At 48.2% G+C, this 12,755-nt stretch overlaps 1 protein-coding gene across 2 annotated transcripts; it reads left to right on the top strand.

The window, feature by feature from the left end:
• The first annotated feature begins 984 nt into the window (after window positions 1-984).
• gdf9 (growth differentiation factor 9) lies at window positions 985-4,034 on the top strand. Of its 2 annotated transcripts, XR_010965569.1 has the most exons (3): window positions 985-1,361; window positions 1,929-3,126; window positions 3,791-4,034. XR_010965569.1 is itself a non-coding variant. In XM_067995802.1 (2 exons), exons 1-2 carry the CDS (start codon window positions 1,022-1,024, stop codon window positions 2,876-2,878), a joined length of 1,290 nt encoding a protein of 429 aa, XP_067851903.1. In that variant the 5' UTR covers window positions 985-1,021; the 3' UTR covers window positions 2,879-3,759. The 2 variants fall into 2 exon arrangements, 1 of the variants encoding a protein (XP_067851903.1); XM_067995802.1 differs by lacking the exon at window positions 3,791-4,034 and having other exon boundaries at window positions 1,929-3,759.
• The last annotated feature ends 8,721 nt before the right edge of the window (window positions 4,035-12,755 follow it).

Here is a 12,755-nt window from a genome sequence, read left to right as displayed (position 1 = left end):
CACGGAAAGCCTCAAGCGTATTGCAGACACCACGTGCTCCCTCTCCAGGGCCACCCAGGTGCAGAGAATGTCGTGGAAGAGAGGCAGGCAGTCGGAGCGACCGCCCCCAAGGACCGTGTCGAATCTGGACCTGTGGATAAAGGAATGTGTGTATAGAGTGTGGGAGGTTGCAGCCCCTGTTCCATTATTTAAAGGGGCTGCTCCTCAAGTTCTGGTTGCACTTCAGTCCCACGCTCCTGATCTTTGACCTCCTGGTGAGGAGCGGGGTGTGCAAGTCGGAGGACCTCCTCATGGGTCTGCTCCTGGGCCTGTTCAAGGTGGTCATCCACAGGTCCAGGTAGGGCGTGGACCATGGGGGCGGTCGCTCTGGCTGCCTGCTTCTCTTCCATGGCTTTTTCCATACCCAGGTGGCCCTGCAGAAGGAGTGCACGGTATCCACCAGTACGCTTGAGGCCTTCTGCAACTGGTGGGCATCACAGGAACTAGAGTATATAGTCGATCAGGACAATGGGATTTTCGTTTAATATTGTTCTGATTGGGTGCGGCACAAAAAAAGTAGCACTTTAGTAAGTTTCTGGGGTTCTTGACACTGGTGTCTCCTAATGGGTTTATTAAAAAGAGACAAATGCTCTGCAATGCCACAAAGTTTGTCCGAATATCAGTTGTATATGACATCATCGGGATGGAAATGCAAAAGGTGGTAGCATGACCATATCCCATCCTGATACATAAACTCTATGGAACATTTTTTTGAAGTCCAATTGCACGTTTTTGTGAGAAAAATACATTAATTTCATAAGAGATAGCCTTTCGTCAAACTATTAAAATGCTCACAGCATTCTTGCGTGCCTTACAAGGGATTTGCCGATTATTAAATGATCTTTATTAATGGTCTTAATAAGATCGTTGCACCTGAACCTTATAGAGCTTCTTTATAAGGGTCGTAGGTCAGGTTTTTCCAATTCTATTAAGCTGATTGTCTTCTCTTGAGTGTGTTGGGTTGTTCTTTGTCCTAAGAACTATGTGTGTTGTAAAAGTGGTTGTTATATGCCTTCGCTGCAGCATTTGGCTAACATTGTTGAGCATTTATAGCTCTCCCGCCACTCCAATCAGCTCTACCGGTCTAGAGGTAACCCAAAGTTCTGAGGATTATATTCTGGTTCCTCTCTTAAAAGTGTTAATGGATAAGAATGGCTGGGACTACCGGGTTCCTAGAAAACCCGATGCAAAGTATCTAAAGTATATGAAAAGATTATACACTATGTCCGCTACGCAGGACGGAATACCCAAGAGACCGGCAGATCACCGATATAATACTGTGAGGTTGCTAACACCACGGGCTGAATCCCGTGATACTAAAGGTGAGATTGATTATGAACACTTGTATTTGAAACGTCTCTTATTTTATACATAAGACATTTTGGTGCGTTTCTTCACTTCATATTTACAACCTTTTTTGTCAAGTGAAGTTTAATAAACATGTTTCCCTTGCTTTAAAGTCACTATTCGCAGATAACTTGTGATGTGTGCTAAATGATGTATTTCGCCTCACCGGGTTGTATATTTTACATTTTTTCTATGTTGCACCTTTGCCGATCCCTCGCCTGTAGATGTAATTTCCGCTGGTGTGTGTGGGGAAGAAAGGGAGGGAGGATAGTGGTGTTTAATACAGCAGTTGTGATATTGGGAGTGCTGTAAAATATAGTGCAACTGAGTTCCAGATTTCGCTTTGGGTGCGAAGTCATTAAGGTATTCTTGCTAAACTTGAGTTGCAAGGCAAATTTGATGGTTTAGTACCGCAAATTTGATGGTTTGGTACCTAAAATTTCATTGATTTTTTAAAAATGTATTTATTCTTATACTTATACTAACATTTGTAAAACTTGAGTTACACATGGTAGCATTTAATCTTTTTCCCCCTTTTTTAGAAGCATTTGAGCAGGATGTATTCTATGGCTTGGGTCCTGTTAGTTCTCGGGAGCAATTACTGCGATCCGTGCTCCTGTACTCTGTCAACAAATCGGCGTACTTCCCTATATTGTGCCACTGCAACCTCACTATCCAAGACCCTGCTCTCCTCTCGGACCAGATGTGCTCCAATACACTCAGTTCACACAACTTCCGCCTACGTTTTGAACGTAGGAAGAGGCACAAGTGGGCCGAAGTGGACTTGGCGTCTTTTCTCCAGCCGTTTGTCGGGCCTCACCGGGGAAACCTTCACATCGTCTTCAACTACATCTGCGCGAAACCGGGCCAACAGCGCGGTGGCCGGGCCATTGCTGGCGGCGCGCTGAATCTGACTCTGATGGCTCCTTCCCTGCTCCTGTTTCTCAACGATACGCGTGAACAGGCTCACCACAGCTGGCTCCCGGTTAAGCTCAGCACCCAATCCACACTGGGCCGAGTGGAGAGAGTGAAAAAAGGTGCCTTCAAGGGGAATGGAGACACCGTGGTGAGGGTGAGGTCCAATCGCCGACGCCGAGGTCCCAGCGGGGATGAGCTGGGTAATACGCCGGGGTTTTCCATTGACTTGCAAAAAGCTCGCCGCTTTCAGTACCCCGATCACGAATGTCAACTTCACGATTTCCGATTGTCTTTTAGCCAGCTCCGGTGGGACCGGTGGATTATAGCACCACACGACTACAATCCCCGCTACTGCAAGGGGAGCTGCCCCCGGGCACTGAGCCATCGTTATGGATCCCCCGTCCACACTTTGATACAGAACATCCTCTACGAAAAGGTGGACTCGTCGATTCCTCGTCCTTCCTGCGTTCCTTCGAAGTATAATCCATTGAGCGTGCTAACACTGGAAAACGATGGCTCCATAGTTTACAAAGAGTATGAAGATATGATCGCTACCACTTGTACCTGCCGCTAGTGGATAGGGTTTCTTTACATCTGAAGTTTGTGAAGATCCGTCGGAGTGAGATGTCATGGCTTGAAAAGCCAAGAAAATCGCCACGTGTACTATATATAAACTTTTTTATTTGTATTTATTTATTTTTTCTGTGCTATTTAATGAATGTTGAAAATTCTAGTTCTCAATGCCCAAGATGAGTGAAGTATGGCTCGCTACTGTAACAGTGTGAACGTGACTTCGGATTTATCAAGCTTGATTTTTTTTTGGTAAGTGTGCTCTCGTAGTTCTGTCAGTAATGGATCTTGTTTTTAATGTTTAGTGTTAAACTAAGTGCACGGAGTGGCAATAACTATCCTAAATGACGTTTTTTCTTGGCCGTACAGGCATGGAGAGTTTTGTACACTAAGATCACGAATACTGCCTTCACCTGTCCCTATCCCCCTCCTTTTTATACAAACGTTTGATGGTAGCTAATTTTATCCAGGTGGGCTGCCCATATTTATTAAGAATGGATAAATTCATTAAATAAGTAATAGTAATGGAACAAAGTGTCTTTATTGTAAAGTGTCACAAACTTGGTATAGCGTGCACCATGGCTAACAGTGAAGAGATGTTTCCATGCTTTGGCTGATCGATTCCATTCACCTGAGAACGTGGAGTGGCTTGAAGACCGCTCCACTTATAGGGAAATTCTTGCATTGCTGCTGATGTAACATTTTTAAAACAATGTTTTTAAGGACACATTGAATGTGAAAATGCAACTTATCTGCACAATTCTGAGACGTGTGGTTAAACCCTGGTGTCTGGTGAAGTTTATACTTTAGTGTATAAAATATCTTTGAACAAACTAATGCAGGGCCTGCTTGGGCAAAGAAAAAATAAATAACAATTGCAAATGATTTCTTCCACATTTTTGTGCCTTTGTTGCAGGAGAGTTTCACTTATCAATGAGAAATTGACAGGTGACTTTACAAGGCAATATGGGAAATATTCATCCTCCAAGTCTGGTCAAGAATGATCTTCTCCCAACACTCCTAATGTAGGTCTATATCCAGTCACTAGATGTGCAACAGGCCATGACTTGCCCAATACAATGTTCTCCCTGCACCCCCCCCCCCCCCAAATCTGGGGTAGCATATCCTCCATTCAATAACTCATGAGTTTCTTATTCAAGATTAGGAACATGTAATGAAATAATTGGCAGAACTGTTCTAGTACAGTATTAGCAGTATACAAATTAAATTCAAAGTACCTTCATTCACTTTGCAAGCTGTCTATACCTCCATAAGGGGGAAAGAAGAAATACTTCCTGTTAAAGCTGTTTCCACATGTATGCTGACTCCCAACTCTACCTCCTTTCTCCCCCCCCCCCCCCCCTTGCCTGATTTGTTACACTGCTTGTCTAACATCCAGTATTTGAGTAGAAATTTCCTCCAACTAAATATTGGGAAGACTAAAGCCATTGGCCTAGAAATTGCTTTTAAAATAAGTGACCCTAACAGCTCACTGTTACTAGTGCTGAAATCAAAGAGCAAGTTCCAGCAACTGCATGTGCACAGTTAAATGTGAAAATCCAGACCTTGTTCTTAATTTATTTGATGCTTCACCTTAAAGGGATATGGCCAGCTGGAATCAATGGACCAGTGCTCCTGCCCAGCTGGAAACTAATCTCTCCACAACAAGTGTGCTTTTTTAAAGGTCTAAACAAAGTTTTAAGTGGGGTAAGTCTTGACGACAAAAAAACTCTGGCACTTAAAAAAAAAACTTTGATGAAAATGTGGAGTCTTATTACTCCTGATTTAATAATTTTTGGACATCTAATAAATTAAATTTTTGGCAGTAGATACTCCTGAGTAGAGGTCAGAGCAAAAACAACAGCCCTTGCTTGCATACCTCTGAATCTGGGAGAAGGCACTGGAGAGAGGAGAAACAACAAAGTGAAGGAGGGAGAAGACGACCACCATTAATTGAGGGGTGTGCTGCTGACTTATAACACCCAACAGAGGGAGGAAGAGGTTGGTGCGGTGTCCAGCTGAAGGTAGGGGGGGAGGAAAGAAGATCTTAGAGCAGGGGTTCCCCCCAGTGTCTGGCCCAAGACAGCTGGAGCTGCCTGGGTGAAGTTACTTTCTCGTTCAGTAATCTCTGGAGGACTGAGCTGAGGCAGCTCCAGCTGTCTAGGGTAAGAATCTCCTCCCCCCTACCCACCGGAAGCTTCCATAAGAAGATCCACCATTTAAGGTGCAACCCCGCCCCTCTTCCACCTACTTCTGCTGCAGACTCCCTCCTTCCCATCCTATCATCCCTCCCTCTCTTGCTATCCCAGATTCTCTTTTTTTTAAAAAAATCCAACAAAGGAGCCCCTCCCAACAAAACAGTGGAATTTGGGGAGAGGAGGTTTCCTTATTTTTTGAGGCCTTCATTATTAGTAGGCCTGAGACTTGGGGTGGGTGTAGCTCTATAGAGAATGGTGACACCATCTTCACCAGTGCCGGGACTCAGTAGGACGTATGTGGGTGTTGCCCTCGGCAGCTGCTGCTGCTGGACTGGCACCTTTCCACCTCATTACAAGGAGGCATGGGGTGAAGAGCTACACTCACCACAACGTGACCATTGAGGCCTGCATTAAGGCCATGGCCGAGGTTGTTGGCCCCTCTGCCATCGTCGTGGCTTCAAAAATGTACGGGAAGGTGGTGTTCTTCCTGAGGTCTGAGCGGGCGGTGTCCCTGGCCCTTGGTAAGGGGCTCACAGTGGGCGGGACATTCCTGCCGGTGGACCCACTGGAGGCCACCGCGCAGCAGCTCGTACTATCCTGTCGGACGAGCTCCTCCTCCCCACCTACGTCAACTGGGGGAGGTGAGGTCAGGGGTAACGCTGCTGCCGCTCGGCCTCGCAGAACAGCCTCCAGCATGTTTACTCCTTCCGTCGCCAGACCTTTGAAGCTGGCGCGGGAGGAGGTTATGGAGGGGGGGGGCCTTAATGCCCTGTACGAGGGGACTGCCTACTGTCTTTTGGATGGCAGAGGGTGGGCAGTGCCATGCCTGAGGTGGGGCACCTAAGGAAGAACTGCCCTGCCTCCCAGGCTGCCAAAACAGCTAAGGCTGGCGCTGCCGCTGCCACCGCTCCCCCCCCCCCCCCCCCCCCCCCCGGGAGAAGGAACTGCGTGGGCGGTCAAGCCGCCGAGGATCCAGCCCTGCGGTGGGCATACGAAGAGAAGGGCGCTCTGAAGGACCTGCAACTAGTCAGGTCCCAAGGAACGTACATGAGGTCGCGGCTCCAGCTCCTACAGGACCTGGACCGCGGCTCCCCCTTCTACTCGCTGGAAAAGCAACGGGGCGTCCGTAAACGGCTCCTTACGCTGCTGGCCGATGACTGGTTCCTCGTCTCTGGCCCGGAGGGAGTCAGGGTCCAGGTGCAGTCCTACTACGAGGCTCTGTTCGCCCTGGATCCGTCCAGCGAGGAAGCGCAGAGTATTGTGGGAGGACCTGTCGCTGGACGCTCAGCTAAGTCGAGCTGACTGGTGCCCTCCACCAGCTCTCCAGAGGGGAAATCCCTGGGCTGGACAGGCTGTCGGTGGAGTTCCTCAGGGCCTTTCGTGACGGGGTGACTACGCGCGGGTCCTGGGGGAAAGTATGGTGACCGGGGCAATGCCCCTTTCGTGGCGCAGGGCGGTCGTCGTCCTGCTGCCGAAGAAGGGGATCTCCATCACCTTAAAAACTGGCGCCTGGTCTCCCTCAGCACGTATTATAAGGTCTTCACCAAGTCAATGTCTGCTCGCCTTGGCACCGTGCTGGCCTACATGATCCACCCCAACCAGTCCTACAGTCCCGGGCTGGAGAATCCACGATAACATCCACCTGGACCGGGACCTGAGCAACTATTCCCAGAGGGCTGGTCTGTCAGTGGCCTTCCTTTCCCTGGATCAGGAGAAGGTGTTTGACAGGGTGGATCATGAGTACTTATTCGGGACTCTGCGCGCTTTCGGGATCGGGTCGCATTTCGTCGCCCGGATCCGACTTCTGTACACTGCCGCGGAATGTCTGATTAAGGTTAATGGATCCTTGACTACGCCCCTTCATTTCGGGAGAGGAGTGCATCAGGGATGCCCCATGTCCGGCCGATTATACACCATCTGCATGGAGCCTTTCCTGCACCTCTTGCGGAAGAGGTTGTCGGGACTGGCTCTGCGCGAGCCAGGCGTGGAGGTTGTCCTTTCGGCTTGCGCCGATGACGTGCTCCTCGTGGTCACGGATCCCGTTGACTTGTGGAGGATGCGCGAGAGCCAAAAGGTGTACTCTGCGGCGTCCTCAGCAAGGATCAGCTGGGAGAAATGTTCCGGACTCCTGGTGGGTCAGTGGCGGGCGGACTCCCTGCCGGAGGAGCTACAGCCTTTTGCCTGGAGCACCACGCACCTCCGGTACCTGGGAATCTACCGTAGCCTGCCGAGGAAGCCTGGCCGGCGAACTGGCAAGAGCTGGAGTCCAAAGTCACCGCTCGCCTAGGGTGCTGGACAGGACTGCTCAGTTATCCTAAGGGGTAGAGTGCTGGTCATAAACCAGCTGGTGGCTGCAATGTTGTGGTACTGGTTGGTCACTTTGATCCCTCCTCCTGAGTTTGTGGCCAAGATTCAGAAGAAGCTCGTCTACTTCTTCTGGGCCAAAGGGATACACTGGGTCGCTGCTGTGGTCCTGAGTCTCCCGCTTAGGGAGGGCGGTCAGCACCCGGGTGGCGACTTTCCGCCTTCGGACCGTGCAGCGATACCTGTACGTTGAGGATCCTCCTAGATGGCGTGCGCTGGCGATGTATTTATTCCGCCGGCTGCACGGCCTGAACTATGACACGCAGCTCCTGTTTGTCTCGTTGCCGGGCGGCCGCACGTCTTTGCAGGAGCTGCCTGTCTTACCAGGATCTGGAATATGGTTGACTCCTGCCGGTGCGCTCTCCTGTCTGGCGTAGCGGCCATCCTGCAGGAGTTGCTGCTCAAGAATCTGTTCCTCTGTGGTGTTGGCTTTGGCCGCTCGGCGGCTGACTGAGTGGATGGCCCTGGCCGGTAAGGTAACCAGAGTCAGAGGCGGGCTGGATGGCGCTGGGGACACTGGCTGCACGGATGTCCTTGTGGCATGTCCGGGACGTGGCCGCCGCCATCCAGGCGTTGAAAGTGGCACTCGGCCCTGACTCCACTCTGTGTGGAGGAGGCTCAAGCACGTGGAGCCATCCCGTCCGATCTGACCCCTGTTCGGATGTAATTCCTCATCGGCGTCAGGCCCCGAAACCTCCCTCGGGAGGGGGGGGGGCTGTGCCTCAACTTGAGCTGTCTCTCTCTCAGAAATTCCCTCCGTGCCATTTCACTGTGCGGAGGGATTTCCTATACGGGCTGCTCCTGTGCGCACTCCACTTCCTTGCTCTCGTCCGGACACGCCCTGGCGTACTATCCTGCCGTCCGGCGGAGGCGGGGGTCCCCAGTGGATGGCTCTCTACTTGGGGATCCTCCTGTGGGCCATTGGGGATCTGGGGTGGAGTGTTGCATGGAGTAGTCACGACCAATAGGCGGTTACGCCATTTCACTGACTCCCAGGCCGCCTGCAATTTCCGTGGCCTGGACGAGTCAGTGTTTCATTTGTTCAGTGTGTGGGAGGCTGCGGTCCCTGTCTGACTATTTAAGGGGGCTGCTCCTCAACTTCTGGCTGTACTTCAGTCCCACACTTCTGATCGTTGGCTGCCCGGTGGCGGGCAGGTCGGTGAACGTCCTCGTGGGCCTGCTCCTGGGCCTGTCCAAGGTGGCTATCCACAAGTCCAGGTTAGACGTGGCCCGTGGGGGCGTTTGCTCGGACTGTCTGCCTCTTCCGTGGAATTCTCCACGCCCGGGTGGCCCTGGAGATGGAGCACGCGGTGTCTACCGGAGTGCTTGAGGTTTTTCGCGACCGGTGGGCAATGCAGGGACTGGAGTGCATCCTGGACCAACATAATATTTTGATTTGACACTTGTTTTGGTTTTTTTGGTTTCTGCACATTAACACACCCTTAAACCCCCCCCCCCCCCTGCCTCTTATAAAAGGGGGGGGGGGCCTAAAAAGAAGAAAAAATGATAAAAATGTGAAGTCTTATTACTCCTGATTTAATAATTTTTGGACATCAAATAAACTAAATTTTAAACTTTTTCCATCTCTCCTTCTTAATCTTATCCTCTTTATTTCACTTTCTCTTATTTAAATACCTTGGGCACAGTTCAAGGACGTTACTACCAAAAAGAACACTGTAACTTAGTGGATGAATTTAAATCTAAGGAGCGGCAAGCACGGCTGATTCACCACTCGGAGCAGTTTACAGGCCCCCTTGTTTGTCCCTGCCACAAATACCATTTCCTAGCCATAGACTCCATCCCTCTCTCTGGCCACTGTTTTGAGGCTAAACAAGACTGTTTACAACTTGTGTCCTATTTGACCCTGAGGTGAGCTTCTGACCTCATCCTACGTCACCAAGATCATCCACTTTCCTCCCCCAACCCAAAAGAAGTCGTCCTCCTTTTTCCCCCTCCTTCCCAGTTGTCGCCCCTCGCCACCTCAGTCTGGTGTCCTAGCCCAACCCAAGGTTGTGACCTCATACAAAGCTTACCATTCATGCATACTTAGAAGAATCAATGAAGAGCCAGGTGCACTCCACTATCACTGTAACCCTCTCAGTTTGGAGTGTGTTTATGCTTTCCTGAAGAAGACATGTGGTCTATCAGCCTTCTTAATCTAGCACAACAGTAAGTGGCCAAGAAGACTCAGCTCAGGTATATTGAGCACCTGGCCCAAAAAGTTGTCAGCTGATGAGGCTAACTCTTAAAGGAGTTAGCTGACAAATATCACCTAGTAAGAACAATACCACTAGCGACAGGTGTGGCATTATTTCCAGAACCCTGCAATACTTTGTACACTCCAGAGACATCTAATGCTCCTAGAACTCTTTCTTGCGCGCCCCCCCCACAACATTCTCCAACTGTTTCTAGTAAACGCATTTCCACCTTGTATGCCATGCTTACCTCGATGATCAAAGAAAGGATGTAAAATCTGAGAGAAGTCAGCAAACAAGCCTTAGAGTTCTTGTGGAGGAAGGACAAGTGGAAAGAAACATGGAGACAGATCCTCAATATTATACTACAACAAAATATATGGAGGTGAACTCAAGATCATACTTTGCATATCTTGCACCTCAGACAAATTTCATCCCTCGCTGCCAAATAACTTTGAGGGGCTGTGACCAGAAGGGTACCCACCTAATGGCTAAGCTCCCATATTAGCCATTCAACAACAGGGAAACCACAAGAACCATGGCCCATTCCAAAGGACCCAGCTCAGTGCTTGCTGAGGCTTCCCACTGGAGAGTGGGGGTTCCCTGCAACAAACAGGCTAGCATAACCCTCGCTACTAATGGTAAATATGTGGCTGAATCACATGAGTTACATCATAATCTGCCCGAGTGAAATGTAGCCTTTATCCTAGAAGTGAGAAAATAATCAAGTAGTCTCGGGCTTATTCCTGGAGGCTCACTCAGCATAAACTGTCCTCTGTCAGTGATCTTGAAGAACAATACCAATTAATACATCCACTAGTAGACAGCCTTCCATTCCAAATGTGGGCCTAACCAACCCTCAAAAGCTAAAGCTCAACAAACTGCCTCAATCCCCTGATTCAACAATGTTCCCAGTGTAAGCACAGTCAAGCCATAAAAGCTGGTTGCATCAATGCACTCTTTACAAAATAACCATTCAATGGCAGCCATTAAGATATAAACATGAATGTACTTCTTTGAGAATGGAAAAAAACTTCTTCAGGAAAAAAAGTAAAGTTAAAAATATTGTAATTATATTATTGTTGATAGTCAGACACTATATATATATATATATATATGTATGTATGTAAATTTATATCTGTAAATGTATGTTTACAAAGATACCTCAGAACCCAATTTCTTATTAACTTATATTGCATGCATATTTACTAAATCCTAATGTAATATTGTTGATTTGCTCACCCAACAAAGTGCCAAGTTGGATCCTGTATTCTCTCTGTTGATCTTGTTGGGATGGCAGTAGATGTACAATGATTGGCCTCAGCATTTCAGGGCTGTGGAGGTGAAAAATCAGCTTGGATTCACACTCCTGCTTGGATTCCAGTATAGGTTTGAATCTATGGTGAGGGTTCTGTTGCGATGCCCCACAGATGAATACTTGCTGACAATTACTAACTGTGGGCAAACATTATGAATGGCTACTTTGATGAGGTACTATAGATTGGCAGTCATTCATGGAAAAATATCCTATCAGGAGCTAGTGCTTTCAAGAGAAAGGAGGGGACAAATTAAAACAGAAAAAGGTGTACCATTCACGTGATTACTTTCTGTTGCTACTACAAGTGGCAAGGCAAATAGAAGACTGTGGCCATATCATATTCCGCTGTGCAGTTATATATTTGGCTGCACTTTGCATGTCCTCATCCAATTGGTTAACTCTTTGGCAGTAATGCAAGTTTAGATATGATGAACTGACTAGATCACTTGAAAGTACCCAAATTGCACTGAGGTGGCTTGACTCTGCATTGAGAGCTCACAATAATATTTTTAAAAAGTGGATTTGGCAGTTGCCACAGCTTTTCACACTGTAAGTGGACTTCTGGATGTTCAAAGGGTTTGCAAAATGTTTGAATATAAATAATAAGCTTCACTAACTTCTTTTTAGTGGATTTGCAATATCTTTCCCTGCATAAAGAAATACTTCCTGCACTGCTACATTGCTAAACCATTTTACTGACATTATCTGGTTGCCCTAATTGAATGAACCACAGTTACAAATGTGGTCACTCTAAGTAAGACTCACTAGGTTTGTCAGCATCTGAGGAAAGAACACAAATTAAGGTTTCAGATGTAGACCCTTACAAGTGTCTGCTCTCTGCAGTCCACAGATGTCTACGTCACAGACCGTTCGCAACCTTGGCATCCTATTTGACCCTGAGATGAACTTCCGACCACAAATCCGCTCCATCACCAAGACCACCTGCTTCCACCAATGTAACATCGCCTGTCTCCATCCCACCTCAGCTCATCTGCTGCTGAAACCCTCATCCATGCCTTTGTTACCTCTAGACTTGACTATACCAATACTCTCCTGGCTGGCCTCCCATCTTCCACCCTTCATAAACTTGAGCTCGTCCAAAACTCTGCTGTCCGTATCCTAACTCGCACCAAGTCCTGTTCACCCATCACCCCTGTGCTCGCTGACCTACATTGGCTCCTGGTCCGGGTAACGCCTCGATTTTAAAATTCTCATTCTTTTTTCAAATCCCTCCCTGGTCTTGCCCCTCCCTATCACTGTAACCTCCTCCAGCCCTACAACCCTCCGCGATCTCCGCGCTCCTCCAATTCTTGCCTCTTGCGCATCCCCGATTTTAATCACTCCACCATTGGCGGCCATGCCTTCATTGGCTAGGCCCTAGAATTCCCACCCTATACCTCTCTGTCCTCCTTCAAGACACTCCTTAAAACCTACCTCTTTGGTCATCTGTCTTAATATCTCCTTATGTGGCTTGGTGTCAAGTTTTGTTTGATAATCGCTCCTGTGAAGCGCCTTGGGACATTTTAGTACATTAAAGGCGCTATATAAATGTAAGTAGTTGTTGTTTAATTGACCAATAAGAGTGACACTGGGTTGCCCCCTCAAAAAAAAATACATTTACAAGTGCCCCCGCGTGAGGAGGCACAATTCATGTAATAATTCAAACATAAAATCTATTTGATCAGTGACTTGTGTGTTTCCAGCACTGTCGAGTTTTGTTTCACATTTCCGGCATCTGCAGTTTTCTGTCACTCTGATTTACACAAATTACTTTGTTACACGTGACCATTCGCCGCTTAGGATACG

The sequence above is a fragment of the Heptranchias perlo genome, chromosome 14 (assembly GCF_035084215.1).
Source record: "Heptranchias perlo isolate sHepPer1 chromosome 14, sHepPer1.hap1, whole genome shotgun sequence".
Taxonomy (NCBI): Eukaryota; Metazoa; Chordata; class Chondrichthyes; order Hexanchiformes; family Hexanchidae; genus Heptranchias; species Heptranchias perlo.
This window is presented reverse-complemented; position numbering and strand designations above follow the sequence as displayed.